This window comes from Hyaena hyaena, unplaced genomic scaffold (genome assembly GCF_003009895.1).
Source record: "Hyaena hyaena isolate Hyena2069 unplaced genomic scaffold, ASM300989v1 scaffold_1325, whole genome shotgun sequence".
Lineage (NCBI taxonomy): Eukaryota > Metazoa > Chordata > Mammalia > Carnivora > Hyaenidae > Hyaena > Hyaena hyaena.
In genome coordinates, this window is record NW_024081960.1 from 362,660 (window position 1) to 384,189 (window position 21,530).

The 21,530-nt window shown below is 35.4% G+C and overlaps 1 protein-coding gene across 1 annotated transcript in view; it reads right to left on the reverse strand.

Annotated features, from left to right (window-relative positions):
* Positions 1-7,095: 7,095 nt before the first annotated feature.
* LOC120225124 (bifunctional heparan sulfate N-deacetylase/N-sulfotransferase 4-like) overlaps positions 7,096-21,530 on the reverse strand; it is a gene marked incomplete at its 5' end in the record, with an annotated part of 36,165 nt that continues 21,730 nt past the window's right edge. Inside the window, 6 exon segments of the mRNA XM_039223352.1 lie at positions 7,096-7,202; positions 7,205-7,268; positions 9,951-10,053; positions 13,828-13,937; positions 15,085-15,255; positions 20,967-21,141. Of these exon segments, the coding sequence (XP_039079283.1) occupies positions 7,096-7,202; positions 7,205-7,268; positions 9,951-10,053; positions 13,828-13,937; positions 15,085-15,255; positions 20,967-21,141 (730 nt within the window).

The window sequence follows — 21,530 nt, forward strand, 5'->3', positions numbered from 1 at the left end:
GAGATCACTTAAGGAAAGGACAAAAAGTGTTCTAGGCAGCAGCATGTTCAAAAGACTAGAAATGTAAAAATTACAAGGTAATTGGAGAATGCCAAATACAGCATTGTCCCCTTATCTGCAGGAGATACTTTCCAAGCCCCTCAGTGGATGTCTGAAACTGTGGACCCTGTACACACTACACATACATATATATAATAAAATTTAATCTATAGTTAATTATAAATTATAAATTAGGCATGGAAAGAGATTAATTAATAATTAATAATAAAATAAAACAGTTATAAAATATACTATAATAAAAGTTATGTGAATGTGGTTTCTCTCTCTCAAAATATCTTAACGTTCTATACTCACCTTCTTCTTGTGATGATGTGACATGATGAAATGCCTATGTGATGAGATGAAGTGAGGTAAAAGACAAGCGTGATAATATAGTGTTAAGCTATTATTTATTTAAATTCAAGTTAGTAAACATGCAGTGTAGTATTGGTTACAAGAGTAGAATCCAGTGATTCATCACTTACATATAACACCCATGCTCATCCCAATGAGTGCTCTCCTTAATGCCCATCCCCTATTTAGTCCATCCCCCACTCATCTCCCCTCCAGCAAGTCTCAATTTATTCTCTGTATTTAAGAATCTCTAGGCTACTATTGATTGACTTTTTGACGATACGTCAGAAGGAGGATCATTTGCTTCCAGGCAGTGCTGGACTGTGGGGAACTGAAACCACCAAAAGAGAAATTGTGGGTAGGGGGACTCCTCTCATCGATTGTTACTAGCATTGGGAATGCGATTTTAAAGATAATGAAAAAAGAATGGTCAGGTATACAAAATCTCAGACAATAAAAGAACTCTGTAGAATATGTTATAGAGTTGGCTTATGTCTTTTAGGCTTGGGGAATATTTGAGGGTTTTTAAGGTAAGGAATAGCATGGTCTTATTTACAAATTAGAAATACTGTTCTATTAGTAGTGCGGTGCACGATTTAGAGAGAAACGAAAGTTCCATTTCAGAGGTTGTGATGAAATTCTACAAGACAGATGAAGAGAGGCTGTACTGAAACAGTGGTGACAGGTGTGGGGTGAAGCCTAAAGTTAAGACTTTTATTATGTGCTGTCTGGACATCTGCTAAAACTAGAGCCTCTTGAATAGCTTAACCACGAGTTCCCTTCCCACTCTACTCCTTGGGTAAGGTATCTTAGCCCCATATTGTTCTGTCAAGTGGCCCAGGAGCTGTTTCTGCTTATCCTGAGTAGTGGATTTCAGTTTTCTGCCAGCCTGCAGAATTATTAAAAAAATGCAAATCACATGTTCCTATGGAAACGAGGAGTTGCTGAAAGATCTGCCTCTCACTCCCCTGTTGTTTACTCCTTCTCAACTGCAGTGTATGATGTGTAATGAATGTCCTCCTCCCCAGACCAGGGGTATATGTAACAGATACACTGCTGTTGATCTCAACTGTTCCATGCTGTGTGTTGTGGTTTGAATCTTAGGGCAAGAATTCTCTCACCAATGTGGTGAATAGGAAGTGATCAAGAACAAGTAGAATGAGAATGTAGAGGCTAGAGCCGTGCGGTCCACTGTGGGAGCCTCCAACTACATGTGGCTATTAAGAACTTAAAATGAAGCAAGTCCAAATTATTATGTGTTCTAAGGGTAAAACACAGATTTTGAAGACTCAGTATGAACACATGAATGTGAATAACTCATTAATAATTTTTTATTGACTGTATGCTGAAACAATATTTTGGATATATTAAATGAAGTGTTCAAATTAATTTTTTCATAGTTTTCTAAAGGGGTTATGAAAAAACCTAAAATTACACATGTGGTTTACACTTGTGACTCACATTGAGCTTTTTACTGAGCAAATACAGTTTAGTGAAAGCCATTCAGGAAAACAATCAGTGGAGCTTGGACTTGCAGACAAAAAAGATTACCAGGAGGAATAAAAACATTCCGATTAGGTGTAGTTTTTTTTAAAAAAGGGGGATTGAGGGGAACTAGAACATTTCCCTGAAAAGGAAGAGTTCAATCAGTAACTAAAAGGCATGTGCTCAATTTAGGTGTTAGGCAGAAGTTTAGATGGGAAGAACAGAGTAAGGTGGGTAATAGGTGCGGAATTTATGAGTAAATTTGAGAATGGAGATATGGATCTTGGAGTCATTAGTTCTACGAAATCACTGATTCATTGAAAGCCATGAATAAACTCTGCACCTGGACAGTATACTAACAAAATGGTTAATGATATATACTAAAGTTGGGCAAATAATTAAGTGTAGTGGTAGTCTTCAACACATTTCAATATATTTCAATGGATTTTTATTGAGTATCTACTATGTGTCAGGTTTTGGTAGTATGTAAAACTTCAGACTTGTGAAAAAGAATAAAATATTTTTAATATAAATTATTTATGTAAATGTCTTCACTCAGGCCTGAGATACTGTGCATTTGCAATAAAAGTTTCAAAAAATAGTATTTGATACTAACACATATAATATAAAACAATATATTAAATAAAGCATAATAAAATGCTTTGTGGAAAGGAGATCTTATGGAGATAAGGACTTCTGGAGCATGCAGAGAAATTTTCTTGTAATTTTTAATATTCTAAATTATTTAAGTATTGATTCATTGTTATATTTATACCTCTATTAAATTTTGTGACTGTGACTTGGTTTGAGGAAGTTGCACTTCTGGGATATCCCTGATAGACTATTTGTTGGGTTGCAGAGGAATTGGGGGCATATGGGTGGCTTAGTAGGTTGAGTGTCCAATTTCAGCTCAGGCCATGATCTCACGGTTTGTGAGTTTGAGCCCTGCATCCGTTTTTTTCTTTTTTTTTGCTATCAGCATGGAGCCTGCTTTGGATCTTCTGTCTCTCTCTCTCTCTCTCTGCTCCTTCCCTGCTTGCACTCTCTCTCTCAAAAATAAATCTTAAAAAAAAAAAAAGAATGTCTGTTGGGTTGCAAAGGAATTGAAGAGAGACATATAAAGAAAGGGTATAAGGAAGATACTCTTCTGAATAAACTGAGGAAGAGGTAGGTAGGAGGAAAGGGGTTTCAACAGCATGGACTGCGATGGAATTACCTTGTTCAAAATGGTGATCAGAACAATAGCAGGGAGCAGCACAAAATCATTTTTGGACAGTGATGCAGAAGATAGTTTCCCATGTTGACCAAATACAATTAATTATATGTTTAAGACATACATGTTTTATTATTAAAGGAGTAGAAAACATACTCTTGTTTGATGAAAGAAGAGATAGTCACTTGAATATCATACATTGTTCTTGTAACAGATATTATCCAGCAAAACTACATCAGGCATTATGATGTTTTTTAAATATATTCTCATATAATGCTTGCAATAACCAGGTGAGTAACACTTTACTGTCTCTCTTTTACAGAAAATGAAATTGTGACTCAGGGAAATTCCACAAAATGCCCAAGACCACACAGCTAGTGAGAGGCATAACTGGCATGAGAGCACAAATATCCAAAGTTAGTTCTCTTAACTTCCTGGTTATAGTTTTTATGTGTTTGGAATTTAGAGAATATGCATATAGATAAGGTATAGGAAGGTAAAAGAAAATAGGAAGATAAAGGAAAGGAAAAAGAAGCATCTATTGATTAAAACTTTAGGGGAGCCTGAGTGGCTTAGTCGGTTAAGTGTCCGATTTCTGCTCAGGTAGTGATCTCGTGGTCCGGGAGTTCAAGCCCCACATCAGGCTCTGTGCTGACAGCTCCGAGCCTGGAGCCTGCTTCAGATTCTGTCTGTCTCTCTCTCTCTCTCTGCCCCTCCCTGCTTGCACTGTCTCTTTCTCTCTTAAAAAATAAATAAGCATTAAAAAAATAAATAAAACCTTAGGTTTTAGAGGAGAAACAACATTACTCTAGTTGCCATACCAGTAGTAGTATTTATTGTGAAGAACCAAAGATACTATATCCGTTATTTCACAATTTCAATAAATGCAGAGCTCTCTTTCATGTTTTCCCCATCCACTTCACTGGCTCACACACACACAAATATTCATTGCATGTTTATATACATATACTGGGTACGTATATGTACCCATGGCTACACTGTGTTTCTGTAATTGAGATGAAATCATATATGCAAGAGTACTAGATTTCTTTCTTTTCAAAATTTGGTCAGCATTACTTTTGAGGTACTTCCATCAAGCAAATGGTTAATATATTAACTATTAACCAAAACAGACTTTTAAGATATTATTACACTATAAAGTTGTTTGTGTAACTAAATATAAATCAATCATTCATGGCAAAGGGGACACTTTATGTCATATTAAAACAGTGAGATAGAAGAACAAAAACTACATAAGGTAAAAATAAATGAGTTCGTTTAAATCAAGACAAATAAAATCTCTAAATGGAATAAGAGTATTTTTTCAGAAAAAATACAGTAATAAAAAGACTGTAGATTTTTCTCACCTGCATTTCTCCTTGTTGCTTATTCAATTCTTTGGTGGCCATTGTTAAATAACAAGCAACATTTGTTTTTGGATGAGATTTGTAATATAATTTTTAAAGACTGGTATTTGACAAGCATGTCATTACCTCTTGCTGTAGGCTTATAATCAAACATTATTCCTGCCTTTATTAATGTGAAGTAATCAGTGATTATATTTGTGAGTTAGGCAACTGGTAGAAGAGGAGAAGACATTGTCTTGATTAAAAAGACTTAGGAAGTTCTTTAGAATGTAAAAAAGTATGTAATTCAAGATCATGAGATAGACTTTACTTAAAATTTTAAAGAGTTACATATATTAAATTTGACTCAATAATTCTGAAGTGGGTAACAATCGGGACAATCAAGATATTCTTAAAGCTGAGATTTTTCCTGATTTATTATAATATTCTCAAAGCCCAGAGTCCCTCCAAGTAGTTTACTATAAGATAAGGATGAATTATACAATTAAAATTTATTTTTTCTTATCAATCTTAAGAAGAAAAATGTACACACTGTTTGAAATGAAAGGGTCTGGTTGATTTGAAGGAATTTTGTTCTCTGATGTCTGTAGACAGGTGAATGATACATTACTTAGTAAAAAATGAGAAAATGTCAAAAATGAGTTACATTTTTACAAATCTGCTGATGAGTTGAACTTTGACTTGCGTGAATTTCACTTAATATGAAAAATATCTCCCCTTTTTTTCTATAAACATCTGTTATCCCACTTGGAAAAAAAGTTAAACTCTAGTTCAAAAATAAAATATTACTGGGGGAAACTAGTGAACCAACAAATGAAATGTGAGAGGTCTGAAACCCAGTTATTGTGATTATAGTGTGCTTAATGCAATGCTTTTAAGCAAATGATCATATAAATAACAATAAGGTTAAGAATTTGAGTCTCACAGTTAACACAGGAACAATCAAAGCAGTAATTTGTAATTTCTATTAACTCATCCCTAAGAAAAAGTTTCACATTTTCTCAAAAAGATCAAAAGGCTTTAGACATAGTGGGGAAACAGAAAAACAAAAATTTTCATGAAGTGTAATCTAAAGTTGATTCTGTCATAAAATGTGTGTAAATACTTGATTCTCTTTCAGATTAGATTTGATTTGCTTGCTTCACACAACAACAACAATAACAACAACAACAAAAACCAAACAAACAAAACAAGGCTCTTCAGTTACCTTTAAAGACAATGAATTATGTTAAGCATGATTTCTCAAATTGAAAGAAAAATATTATTTATAGAATATAGAAAATTACTCCAGAGGAAAGGTGGATCTATAGGTAATGTTCCCAAAGCATCTGATTTACTGTTCTGTTGAAATTTTACCTTCATGTATCACACTGCAAAGATTAACAAAGCCTTAATATGTCTTCACTAAAAAAATCGGATAAAACATTCAAACAGTATGACAATCCTCTCTACATAGGAGAGGAACCTATGGCTCTAAGACGGGAAGAGCCATCACTTCTCTTCTAGAAATTAATTGCTGGGTGGCATGGCTGGGAAATAGAGCTTAGGTTAGAGAATTAGTAATGTTTAAAGAGGTAAGTTTTAGATAATACATATTATGTATATGTATATATATATATAATTGCCATTAAAAACATAATCTTCTGCAATAGTATATGTACTGGCATATATAAAAGTCCATGCTTTAAACTGATTGACGTAATACTACATAGAAGGCATGAGTGCCCCACACTACCTGTAAACACATGTTGGAGTTTTCATTCCATATCTTATCAATCAAGTTTTTTTTTTCTTCCACAGAGAGTGAACAAAATATGTAAATACTACATCACTGTCAAGGTGGAGATTGACACCTAGATTACTAGTGTGGTAAGGTTTTGGACCCATGGAATGATGGCCTTATACATACTAGTTGATACTACACAGAGTATGGATCCTTACTCTTTTCCCCCAAATCTCAGATAGGTTTTGTTGGACTCGTAATGCAAAATTCACTGAGAATGAATTACCCTGCCAGATAAAATAGTACTATCAGTTGAAGTGAAACTTTTCCTCCTACAAAAGAAAAACAGACAAAAAACATGAGGAGTCAGGGATTACAACTTCACAACTTCTCTAGCAAGGCAAGGAAGTTCATAAAAAGGAGGAAAATATACATGGGCTGACTGTCATAAATAATAACTGCTCAAAGTAAGAGTATGGGATCAGAGAATTTCTTTTCACCACAAAAGCAAACGTGTTTTTAAATTAGCAAAGAGAAAATGTAAGCCCTTAATTCAGATACTGGGTGGCTGCTAACTTCATTTACAGATATCTCTGTCCTTATCTTTTCCTCAAGATTCTCATTTGTCACTTGCATATAATCAGGGTTCCCAGTCTTATGTAGAGTTTCTGAAACCTTATAGTTAACAGAGGAACTGGGCTGTGTTATGGTCCCCACACTGGAAATTGGATGATGCCACAAAACCCCACATTACTTCCCAGAAACTCATATAGGGATGGATGCTAGTAATTGCCAATGCGTGCATATATAACCATTTTCATTTTACGAAAAAGATAGAAGAAAATTTATTCACACAGTCGTCTGTTGACAATCACAAGTGCATTAAGGGGACAAAGGTTGTGGGGTTTGCTTTTCTATTTAATAATAAAAGGAAGCATCCTTCCAGCCTTGGTGCTTGTCTCCAGTGCTATCTCACTTTCTGCAGCTCCTGTCTCAGCCAGGATGGCAGAGGCTGCCCCAGTCTATGCAGCAGTTTGGACAGTTCCACGTTATGATCTCGGTAGTAATTAGAGAGGAAAGTTCTAGACTGAAAAGCAAAAAGCAAAAACAAAAACACAAACAACTTGAAGGAAGTTATTAGTTCATTAAATAAAATGATGCAATCTACATTTCTTAAGAAATTCTATTACAATATGGGTGTCTACAAAGTGTACATTTCTTTGTATTTTTCTTCAGACATCACTCATTACTTTTTGAAAGGATTTGGCAGAGCTGTAGATATAAAATAAAAGTAGGTCCAGGTGCATCTTTTCTGGTTTATATACTATTCAGGCATTTCTTAATTGCAGTATTGCTATGCAAGGAGAAAAGTTGATGAGAGGTAACGACACTAAAGAAGAGTGAAGTAGGGACCTGTTGTGGTACCAAATCCACAAAAGTGATCCAGAAAAAACATATATGTTTCCTTTAAAATTGGTTATTTTCTGTAAAATTGGGCCATAGCATACAACGTAAACATAAATAATCATACAAGCTGAAGTTCACGATTAAAGAAATAACTTGCAACTATACAAAAATATTTTCTATGTTTGTTCAGGACAAAAGTTGATGCTTTTAAGACAAGAGGAGGTTTTCTTCAAAAATTATATGAAGAAATATATTTTAATTTAACAAACTTAAGAAAGTTTGTGATTCTTAAATTCTTAGGCAAGCTGGAATGATTGGCTCTTATTGGATGAATGGTTAAAAAAGAATTCTCAAATATATTAGTAGTCTCAGTTTATGTCTTCTTTTATTTCTGGGAAACAGACAATTTATAATTGGGTTTTCTCTCTGTATGTCACTTACTTCATAACCCAAAGAACGTTGTTTTGTGTCTCTGATAAAATAGTAGAGATGAACACTTCTGTGTCAGTATAGTCAAGCAATGATCCAAACATTGTTTTCCATCTGGTCAGATACGCCATCTCTCTTAAGCCCTTTCCAATATTTTAACACAAATGGGTCTTTTTCCTCATAAAACTCCGTGGGCAACTTTGTGTATACTGTAGAAATGGACTTAAAACAACTACATTTTGTCTTGTATCATCCACCAGGCATTTCATTACATTTCTTCTCTTAAACCAGATAGTAAACACTTCAAATTCTGGATACGATGTTTATAGAAGTAGTGAGAACATTACGCTGACTTCTTGGCAGATTAAAGTGATTTCTGAAACCCTTTTGAAATTACTGATTTCACAGGTATAGTGTAAGAAGGAAGTTCTGGTACTTCTATTTCCATAGTAACACCTGAATCACTTTCAGCCTCCCTTTGCCCACCTTGTCTTGAGAGAGATACTCATTACATCTGGCTCAGCTACTGCTAACTGGTTTCCCAACCCTAGTCTACCTCCTCATACTATCACTTCTATTAAGAAAAAAAAATTCCTGCTTTTGTAGTTTGTGATTGTCTTATGTATCTTATTATAAATCAATGATAACAATTAATTTACCCTTCTATAATAAATCCGGGTTCATAACTATTTTATCTTATATCCTCTTTTGATATTGTGACTTACATTATAAAATATATCTTTACCCCTTCTTCTGGCACAAAGCTCCTAAAATCCTTGGAATTTCCTAAATGAAATAATAAAGGTATCTTTTGTTATGTTAACTACGTGGCTTCCAGATCCCACCTCCATGAGGGATGGTTGCCAGGAGAACCAACCTTGTGATTAGAAGGTTGGAAGTTTAAGTCCCACACTGCTGACTTCCTGGGAAAGATGGGCTGGAGATTGAATCAATCCCCATTTGCCAATGATTTAAACAATTGTGTCTATGTAATGAAATCTCCAATAAAACCCCCAAAAGGACTGGATTTGGAGAACTTCCCTGTTGGTAAACATATGGAAATTTGGGGGGAGTGGCTCATTCACAGAGGAGGGCTTTCCCCATACCTTGCTCTATGCATCCCTTCCACCTGGCTATTATTCCTGAGTTATATCCCTTTATAACTAACAGGTGACCTGGTAAATATATTTCTATGAGTTCTGTGAGTCCCTATAGCAAATTTTGCTACATTAAATGTAGCAAAAAACACACAAAGCAAATTTGTGAACAAGTCTCTGGCAAATTTTGTCACTGTAGCAAGGAGGAAATCATTGGAATTTTCAGTCTATAGCTGGTTGGTCAGAAGCACAGGTGACAACCTGGGCTTGCACCTGGAACCTCAAGTTGGGGGTGCGAGAAATAGTCTTATAGAACTGAGCCCTTAACCTGTGGGATCTTATGCTATATCTGGGGAGATAGTGTTAGAAATGAGTTGAATTTTAAAATATACAGCTGGTGTCTGAGCATTGATTGGCTTGGAGCAACCTCCCTACTCACATGTTGTAACTGGTAATCAGAACCCTTTACTTTTCATTCCTTAACTGAGTACCCATGCATGGTATAGGCATTGCATACATACATTTAATATATAATAATACAGTTTATGTATTTTATCTGAAATCATTTATTTAGTGAGCAATTCATTTAAGTACTTAACACATTTTGGAAAAGTGTTATTGTTCAGTAAGTATTTATGTTTCAATTGTACCCTAATGGTAAACAATTTCTACAAATATCTATCAATTCTTGATCTTTGTCAGTCTATCATTCTAAATATATAAAACATTAAGAGAAAAGAAAGATAAGAAACATGAAGCAAATTTATTGTCACTCATTTTGAAACAGTAGTAGGCACAGTTTTACCAGAGTGTTTCAGAGATTAGGAAAATATTACCTCTGGATCCATGGGTGGATATTTTCGGCCTTTGCTCTTTCCAAGACATTTGGTTTTTCCTCCTTCCAGGAGCTGACACCAAAAGCCCTTTTGGGGATCAAACCTACAAAAGAGCAAACATAAAAATAATTATAAAAATATAATGATTATAAATTATATACAGAATTTTGAGTGAGAAGGCCTCACCAAATGGATAAAGAAAATGCACTTTGGGGGGCATGTGGGTGACTCAGTCTGTTAAGCATACAACTCTTGATTTTGGCTCAGGTCAAGATCTCAGGGTTTTTGAGATAGAGCCCTGCATAGGCTCTGTGCTGACAGCTCAGAACCTACCTGGGATTTTTCTTTCTTCCCCCCCCGCCCCGCCCCTTTCCCCACTTGCGTACTCTCTCTCTCTCCCTCTGCTCCAAAATAAACAAACATTAAAAAAGAAAGAGAAAATTTAATATGTCCATTGTTTCAATTTAACTTAATTCAGTTCTACACATATTCACTAATTGATTTGATAGTCTAATTGAGATTAAATAAACTATATGTTATTATATGTTTTTTAATATTTCTACTGTAATGAAAAAGACCCATAAATATTTAATTCAATCTTAGGTTGAAATTATTAACTGAAATTCTATATTTACCTACTCATGCATAAAAGATCAACAATCATCAAAACTACAACCCATATACACAGGACCTTTAAAATATTTATTTACTTATGAATATGATTTCCCTGTCAAAATATATTAACAGATTTCTTTGAAATCATTTAATGGTACATATTAAAGTGACTGAATGTAATGTAAGTATACTTTTGTGAATATAAACATGAATTAAAACTTCTAATTTGGAAAAGGGCTGTAGATTTTAAAGTTCAAAATATTTACACTTTTTAAAGGAGGAAACTGAAATTGTAAAAATATAATTTATTATGTTATATATAATTATATATTATATTAGGCACAAGCTATGCAAGTGGCGAGTGAAAGATTAGACAACTTTTCATTTCTTTTGTAGGAGGCAAATGATCTATAGATTAATTTAGGTCCCTATACTCTTAAAGAAAATTCTAATGTTTTGCTCCCATGGCTGTACAAAGTTACAAAAGAAAGGATGTGTGGCCTAATTGTTTAAACTCAGATATATAAGAACTTTTGTTTAAAACTAACAAGATAGGAAAAATGGAAGAATAAACCAAATAAGAAGAGAAATTTTAAATTTATTGCTATGGGACTTGCTGCATGCATAAAACATCGAAAAGGTTTGCATTTTTGTTGCTCAGCAGATGTTTTAGAAAGATGAAGCATAATTGACGGGGATGTAAAGTTAATTAGTTGCAGAATATTTTGTTGCCCTGGGCCCATTCCTATAATACCGGTGCACCTGCAATTTGCCTCTACACATATGTGAACTCATTTAGGGGGAGAGGGAATTTTCTTCACAGTTCCCTGCCCATCCTATTATTAGAGACCCGATCCTTGCAGTCCAGGTTGTCCTAGTACATGTTATCAATTAAAATTAAATACATCACTGGTTAAATGGATAAAAGGAAGACAGACTCATTTCCAACCTGGACTTTTCAATCTGCTCCTTGCCTATCACAGTCCTTTCTCTAGTTTTCATTAATTTCCCAAGAGGAAAAACAATTCAGCCTGCTCTGCAAAATGAGATGGGGAAGTCGGCATAACTGTGCCCCTAAACAGCATTTCTGCCTCAGGATGAGAATATTTAACTGCATTAAGGTAAAATACAGTTCTGGCAACAAAGCCAAGACATTTATACACACGCGGAGAGCATCTCCTTTGCTCTCAGGTGTGTGGAGGTCCCAAGATGGCTGCAGTCTCTTCCTACTCTCCACAGCAGCTGTTGTGAGGCAGAACTTAATACAACCTGAACAAGAAGAGCCATATTGAAAGTCATTCTTGTTGAGAGGGTTGTCATAACCTTGACTCCATATTATTTTGCTGTCCTGGTTTTGCTTATTGCAATGATGGTATATACTCTAACAAAGGACATTTATTTTTTCTAAGTTCTATGAATAAGTTGTATAACGCTTGTATTTTAGTTGGCATGAAATTGTGAAATGAAGATCCAAAGTCTTTTTCAAATAACTGTTAGACAAGTCTGAGGACATGAATTGGTTGCCATATGACTTCTTTTATTACACTGAACATCACTATAGTTATTAATTTTTGTGATGTGAGACATATTAAAAGCCATATATTCTGTACTTGTTTGCAATCTCTTTTTGAAAAGTATGATTTTACAGGTTTATTGAACCAAAAGCAACTATTTGTAGTAAACAAGATAGAGCTATTCCCTAAACTACTGCAGGGAGGCATGGGAAGACATGCAAACATCAATAACTATTAATGTAAAACGGGTTATAGGAAGCTTTGCCTACTTAATCAACAGGGGCATGCCTTGTATTGTTATTATTTCCAAGTGTAGGTAAAAACTTCATTAGAGTTGTTTGAGTGGATAAGGAACAACCCAATCTTATTACTGCTTTTCCTGTCCTTCCATTACCCTCTATAATTGTCTAACTGCTGATTCTAATCTGCTGTGAACTGGGAAATTATATAATCAGGCTTGTTAGAATTTTGTCTAAAATTTAATAGGCTTTGTGTCAGGCCTTGTAAAGGAGTCAAGTATATACCCTTTTAAAATATTTTTTGGCTTCTTTGAGCTTTTGTTTGTTTGTTATTTTGCTTCTTTGCCTCCCTCCCATTTTTAATTAGCCAAGTATATGGTTTTATTTTTCCAAGATGGCTGCAGCAATATCTCCTCTCCCATATTCTTTTCTGTAGAATACCCTTGCCTCTCTGCATCAAGGGGAGAGGCTCATTTCCCTCTCTTTGCATTTGTGTTGGCTTTAGTGACTTGGCTATAATCAATAAAATGAAGTATAAGTGATGCTGTGTGACTTGTGAGGCCAGGTCAGAGAAGGCCATGGCTGTGTTGGATCACACTGCCTTGAACATGTCACTCCCTCTCAGAGCACAGCCACTGCACTGCAGCAATGCTGCACAAAGAGACCTCATCCCGTTGAGCTCAACCTTTGAGCCCTCCCAGTCCAAGAGCCAGAGATATGACTGAAAAACTGAAGAAGCCCCCAAAGATTCCAGTCCCTAGCCATTAGATTCATACCCAAATAGTCACATCTTCCCAACTGTGTCCCAGGTATTATGGGCAGAGATAAGCTGTTCTGACTGTGTCCTGTCTGATTGCCCAGCCCAGAGAATCTATGAGCATAATAAAATGGCTTTGGTAATGTGCTGGTGGGTTTGGGGATGGTCTGTCATGCGACAGTAGATAACAGGAACATTAGATGTGATTATATGTGGTTATACACAGCTTAATAAATACAAAGTAAACCAGGAATTTATCCTTTTCCCAATTCTGTCCAAAACACTGCTCATTTTCACAGAGTTAACAATGGCCATCAGCATTTCATTACTAACCTGTGAATTACTTATGGGAAGATACTATATACATATATGTATATGTACATATATATACATATACACATGTATACACATATGTATATATTTGCTTTTATAACCTCAGTTTTTAGGACAATTTCTGCACAGAGTAGGCATCTAAAAAATTTACTTAACCAAACATACATTGGGGATATGCTCAAAGAGGGGAATTTGTGACCTATGAAATGCCTAAAGGATAACACTTTGTAAAACAAAATATTTGTGGTATTCAAAAGGAAGACACTACATAAAAAATGAGGATACTCCTTTGACTGCTTTTGAGTAGCATAATGATGTATAAAGGCATATCTAGTATTAATGATGCTATATACACACCTACCAGTATAATTTATGATGGCAAATAATGGAAATGAAATCAAGCATGAGAATAGACTCACGTTAGTGCTTCAGAATAATTATAATGAGGTGTAACTCCCAGAAACTTCTGGACTTCATCCATCACAGTAGCTGGGTCAGATCTCAGCTGCTGTCCATCAATAATTAGCAACTATAAAGTCAAAAATAGTCACTTTATGAAGAACAAAACTAAATTAAATAGACTGAGCTGCCCCACTTGACCTGGTATAACATTAATCAATTAGGTCAGCATGAATAGGAAGAAAATATGTAGTACTTAGAATACATTTTAATATTTACTATTCTTGTGTCCTTCCAAATAAACAACAATTAAAGTTTGCCATAGGCATCGTTTATAACCCTTAACTAACTTGATTGTTAATCAGAAAGAAATGTAGATACTCTCTTGACTTAGTAGCTCAATAGAAACTCAATTTTCCATCTGTCATGTAATCAGAAAATTATCCAGCCTACAGGATCCCATGAGCTAACCTTGGAGTAAAGGCCTTAGAAGTGACATATAGATAAAAATTACTCATCTATTCTCCTTGTAACCAACGACAGAGAACTGAGGTTTTAGTTGTGACCTGATCTGGAGTAAAGAATATAAGCAATATGCTTTCTTCAAATCCTTACCTCATGTTCTATCCCACATTCCTGGAGTTGTTACAGCATTTTCCATTTTGACAGTCTAATGCATGACCTTCTTTCCTTATAAGAGTCCTACAGGACAGATGTCAGAGTATCTGCACATGGTATTCCATAAAGGTATTGTCTAACTAGCTGTTCTACTAGTAGTTGAGTTATTGCCTATGAAACCCGTGATGTCTTCCATATGATGACTTTGCACTTTGAGACCAGCTACTATCTAAAAGAAGATCCCAAGAGTATGTTTCACAGCCACTTAACATTTTAATACTATTATTGACATAAACAGTATAAAAATTGGGCCTCTTGGGTAGCTCAGTCGGTTAAGTATCCAGCTCTTGATTTTGACTCAGTTCACGATCTCACACATTGTGAGATCGAGCCCTGTGTCAGGCTCTGCACTGACAGCACAGAGCCTACTTGGGATTCTCTCTCTCCCTCTCTCTCTCTGTCCTTCCCCTGCTTGCTCTTGCTCTCTCTCTCAAAGTAAATAAACATTTTAAAAAATATGAAAATCCACAAATCTTCTTTAGATATGATTGTCTCATTATAAATTTTTATCTGTGGCAATGTTATTTCTTACTTTCTGTTTGTCAAATGCAATACAGCCAAAATATAATTAACAGAAGAAATTAATTCTAGGACCTTACCTGAGAAGTAGCAAAGTAAGTTAGCCATCTTTCGATGTGGACTGCATACCATCCAGGTACAAGGCACCTCCTTTGCAAAGCTTTCAGGTCTGATGGGGCCCAGTGTCCGGTTGTAATAACTTCATAGAAATTAAATCTCAGGGCAGCTGGATCTTCATGTGATCGATGGTGCTTTAACAAGAAAGTCCATTGTAAAATTAATTTTCTTTATGCCTGCACGGGTATGTGTGCGTGTGTGTTTGATGTATGTATATGTGTGTGTGTATTTTATTTCCAAAGAGTAATGAAAAATGGTAAAATTAATTTTAGAATGAAAAAATAAGAGGAAGAATGCATATATTAAAACTCAGGCTTTCAGCATATGTACATACATCTGTGGTCGTCTTCGTGTCTAAAATGTTTAGGTGCAAGGCAAGAGACACAGTATAGGATTGTCTTTGACGGGTCTGATTAAAAGTGAATAGATGTCAGGGGCTAGATAAATCAAGCCCAAGGAAAAGAGATTGAGATTGGCAAGAGTAGGCTTACACTTTACTTTGCTCATTGTTTTATCACAGCTACTCCTGCAGTAGTAGCTGCAGGACCCCTTTTTCCCAAGACCCCTGTGTGGCAGATGCTATGAGTACAGAGAAAGCAGATGTCTATTCCTAATGCTTGTGGAGGTGTCACAAGGATATTGATGCTGCCCCACATCCTTTCCTGTTGCTCTCCCAACAGTTTCTGCCCAACCCTGCTCATTTCCAAGTACTGCTTCACTCCTACTTTTCAGTACCAAATCCTCCCCATCTTTCATATCAAACTATCATTAGTCAAGCTCAAAAGCCCAATACAATGAGAGATGAACTTAGCAGTCAATACAATTTCCTAAGCGCTCACAAAGCTCCTTACCAGAGCAAAGAACTGCAATTGATTCTGGAGATAAAAAGATATAAGCAAAATGTCATTTCTATCTTCAAAGATAAAAATTTTATATGGGAGACAAGAGATTAACAGAGTGTAATAAAGTCATATATTTGACTAGAGGTACAAATTATTTGCTGTGGAAGCCAGACCTATAAGTGATTAGTTCTGAATGAAAGATGATGGTTTCTTTTTTAATGGTTAAAATTTTAAACTAAAATGTACTAAGAGAGATTTTTAGAAGTAGAAAAAATAAGCATAGAAACTGAACTTTTTTCCTTAGGTTTGAATGGAAGTGGATGAATTGAGGGAATGGATGAATGGACTTTGCAAGACATTAAAAGTTTAACATAAAGAAAATCAGCTGCAGGATGAGCATAAGAGTGTATTACGATTTGATACATTTGTGTGGCAGCACATCATCTATGTGAGAAAGAACAGTCATTTCAAAAGTAAAGATGATTAAGAAGTGACTAAACAGTAATCAGTAAGTGGTCGATTGGTGAAACAAGACTTCTGAAGTCCTCTCATTATTGTACATTTATTGACATTCTTATATGTATACACATTGTGCTGAGTACTCTGAGACTACATAATACATGGAATTGATATAATGTATAGAAACTATATACTATGAATAAGGAAATAAAAAAATACTACGTGCATATAATATGTTAATGCTAAAATTTCTATTTTAAACAGTGATAATATGGAGCTGTACTTAACCTGCCCTATATCGAATTATGAAAGTTTAACACATTGGGGTGCCTGGGTGCTCAGTCGGTTAAGTGTCTGACTTCGGCTCAGGTCATGATCTCATGGTTCATGGGTTCAAGCGCCACGTCGGGCTCTGTGCTGACAGCTAGCTCAGAGCCTGGAGTCTGTTTCAGATTCTGTATCTCCCTCTCTCTCTGACCCTCCCCTGCTCACACTCTCTCTCTCTCTCTCTCAGAAATAAAGTTAAAATAAAATAAAAGTTTAACACCAACTTTTCTTTATATTCAGCAACTAAGAAGATTAGCTTAGAAATATGACCAGAAGTCACAAAGGAACATATTTTATGGGGAAAAGAATCTCACTATAGCTTCTCTGTGAGGCCCATTATAAAGATGCGGGGTGGAAATTACAGTGGCAGGTGACATTTGTAGGAGTTTCTGAATTACACCTGCTGAGCTTTGGATTTACAGTATTACTGAATAGACAGGACTAGCTCAGTAATAGGCTGCATTCTTTTGAAATGTGGAGCGGTCTGGGGACCCTACTCTTAGCAATATGGCAATAAAAATATCAGAAAACATAATTCCTTTCAAGGGTGTATGTTCAATGCATTTATTTGAAGAAGCAGGCACAGATTCTCATTTATTTAAATAGTTAAATCCATGTAAAAAAAAGATTCATATAAAAATGCTCCATGGTTTCTGCTTGGAGAATGTGTAACATTTTTCCCCAAGGACTTGTATGCAAAATTTTTAATTAAGGCTTCATATTTTCATGTTTTTGTCACCATTTTGAAAAAAGTAAGTTTATCTTGCACTGCAATATGAATTTTCATAAAGTGAGAAAGACACGTTTTTGTGTCTTGAAGGAAACGGTGACTCATGGAATCTAATCATAACTAGATCTTGCTACCAATCCCAGTGTTCAGCTTGGATCCCCAACCACATGAAATCCCAATGTACACTTGGGTTATGATTCCTTGTCCATTATTCCTTGTACTTGGCCATATTCTAGTGAGGAAAGTCAAGAAAAAAGAATGAATAAAAAAATATAGAATGGGTAAAAAGTAAATAAATAAGAAATTAACACAGAAAAATTACTTGTGTGTTTTTAAACATTCCCTGTTAGGCTTGTTTATTTGAGCATTAATTTACATATGCATTAAACATACAGATACACAACAAACTGTGACATCATAGCCTGATCCAAAACCGAGAGTCAGACGCTTAACAAACTAAGCCACCGAGGTGCCCCAGAAATGGAAGGATTCTTAGCCAGAGGCCCACTGATGTAATTCAGAGTCTGTGAACTTGATTCTGAGAAAAAAAAAGTCTCTTTATTTTTAGTAACTTGTAAATGAAATTTTGCACTTAATTTGCCTATGAATTTACTACCGATAAAAATGGGTTATTTTTAGATCCCATTGTTGCAGATACATCAAACCGTTGTTTATGCTCATCCTGCTTCAACATTACAGGGGAATTAGTCTCAACATTAGACCTTATCATTGAACTGTTTAATAAGTAAATATTTGCTACTGATTTAAAAATTACTTTGACAATTATATTTCAGGAAACTTAATTCTATGTAATTCTATGTAGTTTTATGCTTTTAAAGCATATTTCTGGGTGCCTGGATGACTCAGTCAGTTAAGCATCTGACTCTTGATTTTGGCTCAGGTCATGGTCTCACCGTTTGTGACTTCAAGCCCTGCATTGGACTCTGTTGACAGCATGGAGCCTGCTTGGGATTTTCTCTCTCTTTCTCTCTCTCTTCTCTCTCTCTCTCTCTGACCCTCCTGTGCTTGTGTTCTCTCTCCCTTTCTCAATAAATTAATTAATAAATTGAAAAATTATTTCTGGAAAGGGACCCATAGAGTCTAGCAGCTGCCAGAGGGTCTCCACAGAAGAAAAGTGAAGTTTACAAATGGAGTCCTTCCTTCTCATCTAAGCTATTTCCTATACATCCCTTCCTGGCACCTCAGAATCCTGACAGGACTGATGCCAGGTTTCTCCCCAGGTTTACACATCTCTCCTTTTTTGGAAACTCCCCATAAATCACGTTGTTATCACCATAGCGGACAGTTTCCTTGAAACTGCTTTACCTTCTCCGTAACAAGCATGTGTCTTGATTTTTCCCCTTTGAAATCACATTTCTATTTCTACTTCCTACTTAGACTTTCCTTCACCAAATCCATCTGATTTTGCTCTTTTCATTCTGTTGCTAAATGTTCCCCTTCCCTACATGTCTTTCAACTCCGTGAAAATAATTCAGGCCTTGTTGTCTAATTTCTTAGCAGCTGTTTGACACTCTTGTCACCTCCTCCATTTGGTAGTCTGTGCTCCCTTGAACCAATGTCACCACATTCCTGGATTTCTTTCTTCTATTCTTCTGGCTGTATTCTCTTATCTCTTGGGCTGCCTCATCTTCTCTATACTTTTCTTCTCTAAACTCTTTCCTTATGCAATTTTACCACTCTGATGGCTCTTTTTTTGGCCTCTGATTCACAAATTTCTGTCTCAAGCTCAGACTCTCCCCAGGGTGCCTGCTAGCTAATTCTACTGTTCCTTTCAGTACAACAGTGATTCCATACTTCATGATCACCATTTGTGCCACAACGTTAGCAAACCCCCCCCAACCAGTCCTGTATCCTTCTTCAGTGCTTCTATTTTGGGGGGAATATATACTCAGCATCCAGTTGCCCACATCGGGAATTTGATTCACCTGACACTGTTTTCTCACCAGGTTCTATTGATTTTAATCCCTACCATCTCTTAAGACTTTATACTTCACTCAGTTTCTACTTACTCTCTGTCAATGCTACCTCATTTCTCAGCAGGACTATTGCACCAGCTTCTATTCGATTTCCCTGAATAGTCTTCTTTTCCACTCCACTCCATTCTTCAAATAGCAGATAGTCTGTTTTCTAAAAGAAATCTGGTGGTCATACACCGTCTTAACTTCTCAAAGGCTTTCAGTTACTTGAAGAATAGCGTTCATGTGGTCCCCCCACCTGAGGGTCCCAGCCCCTGTGTACATCTCAGATTCATCTTCCATAGATCCCCACCTCAGGTTTGGCTCTCTAGTCACACTGAGTTTCCTTAGTTCTATAAATATGCTTCCGTTCTACCCCCACTCGGTTTATACTGAATCATTGTTCAGTTTTAAATCGAAAGTTTATTTCTCAAGCAAATGCTCTCTCAGCACCATAAACATTTTCTCACACAGCATTCAAAACTTCTAATTATATACCTTTGTGATTATTTGATTAATATGTAGCCACATCTTAAAATGGACACAATGTTTCAACTCATTTTCTACTGATTAGAACCATTGTTAAATGTAGTTGCAGAATACTGCCTTTCAGTGTGACACAGATCTATATTGTTGGGTATTTATGTTTCCTTTCTTTGTCTTTATTGTGTGAATAGTGCTGCAATATATAAAAGGATAAATATTTGTCCACCCCTTTGAAACTTTCTTTATGATTCATTCTAGAAGAGGATCCATAACACGAAAGAAACTTCACAAAGCTATTTTGATAATTATCACCAAATTAGTTTTTAGAAAGGACCTCCACCTACACCCTCCTATAGGAATGTTTGAATATCTTCACCATCACAGCCTTGCCAGGAGGATGAACAAACATTACAGTTTCTGTTGAGATGATATTCAAAAAAAGTATCATTTTTATTTATATTTTGTTGATTCCTAATTGAGTTGATCATTTTCCATAGAAATAGTTGAGCAGTTGCATTTGTGTGTATTTGTGATATGAAATGTCTATCTATGCATTCTGTTTGTTTGCTCATTTTTCTACTGAGGTATTATACTTTTTTATTTTCACCAATTTACAGAAACTTTTTTTTTTTTTTTTTTTTACAAATTAAGGGCACTAAACCATTTGCCATGTATTATTAAAGTTGCTCTACCTAGATATGTATTTTTAATTTTGTTAGTTGTGATAGACTAATATTTTACATGTTTATGTTATCCAATCAATTAATTCTCTGATGTATGCTTTCTATTACTTTATGCCTGAAATTCCTTGCCTGACTTGACATGAATTAAGTATACAACTTTTATTTCTTACAATTTGTTTTTCTTCTTTTCTTTTCCATTCTTTATTTTTTTCTGTGTGTTTAGTTCTATAACACTTGACCAATTTAGTACATCTGATCATCTAACTTTATTTTGGTACTCATTATTGCTTACATTTAAGTTCTGGCCAAATATTTATAATAGTATTTTTTACTGCTTCATACCTGGTACCAAGAATATGCCCTGTCTGAAGGGTCGATGAGGATGGTGATGATCTTGGCTTTGGGGACCAGAGATGCAGCTCTCTTGGGAGCTTCTTCTGAATGGAAGTAATTAGCACTCTTTTCAAATAGAAAGTCACTTGTAATGTTGGATGGAGTAGGGAAAAAGTCCATATACCTGAAGGCAGAGAAAGATAATTCATTAATTTGAGTTCTAAGTTTTTTTTTTAACATGCAATGGATATGAAATAATTGAACATATTTACATTCATTTATATTGGTTTCTAATTATTAGTGTTACAATAGTTGAAATTTTGAAATTTGTTATAATAGTTGAAAACAACCTGAAATACTATTGTCCTAATGAACTATTAGGGGAAGGAGTGAGATGAAATAGGTGGATTTTTAAAAGTTTATTTATTTATTTTGAGAGAGAGAGAAAGAGAGAAGCAGAGAAAGAGGGAGAGAGAGAATCTCAAGCAGGTTCCATGCTCATCACTGGGAGATCGTGAGCTGAGCCCTAAGCCAGATATTAAGAATCCCACACTTAACCAACTAAACCACCCA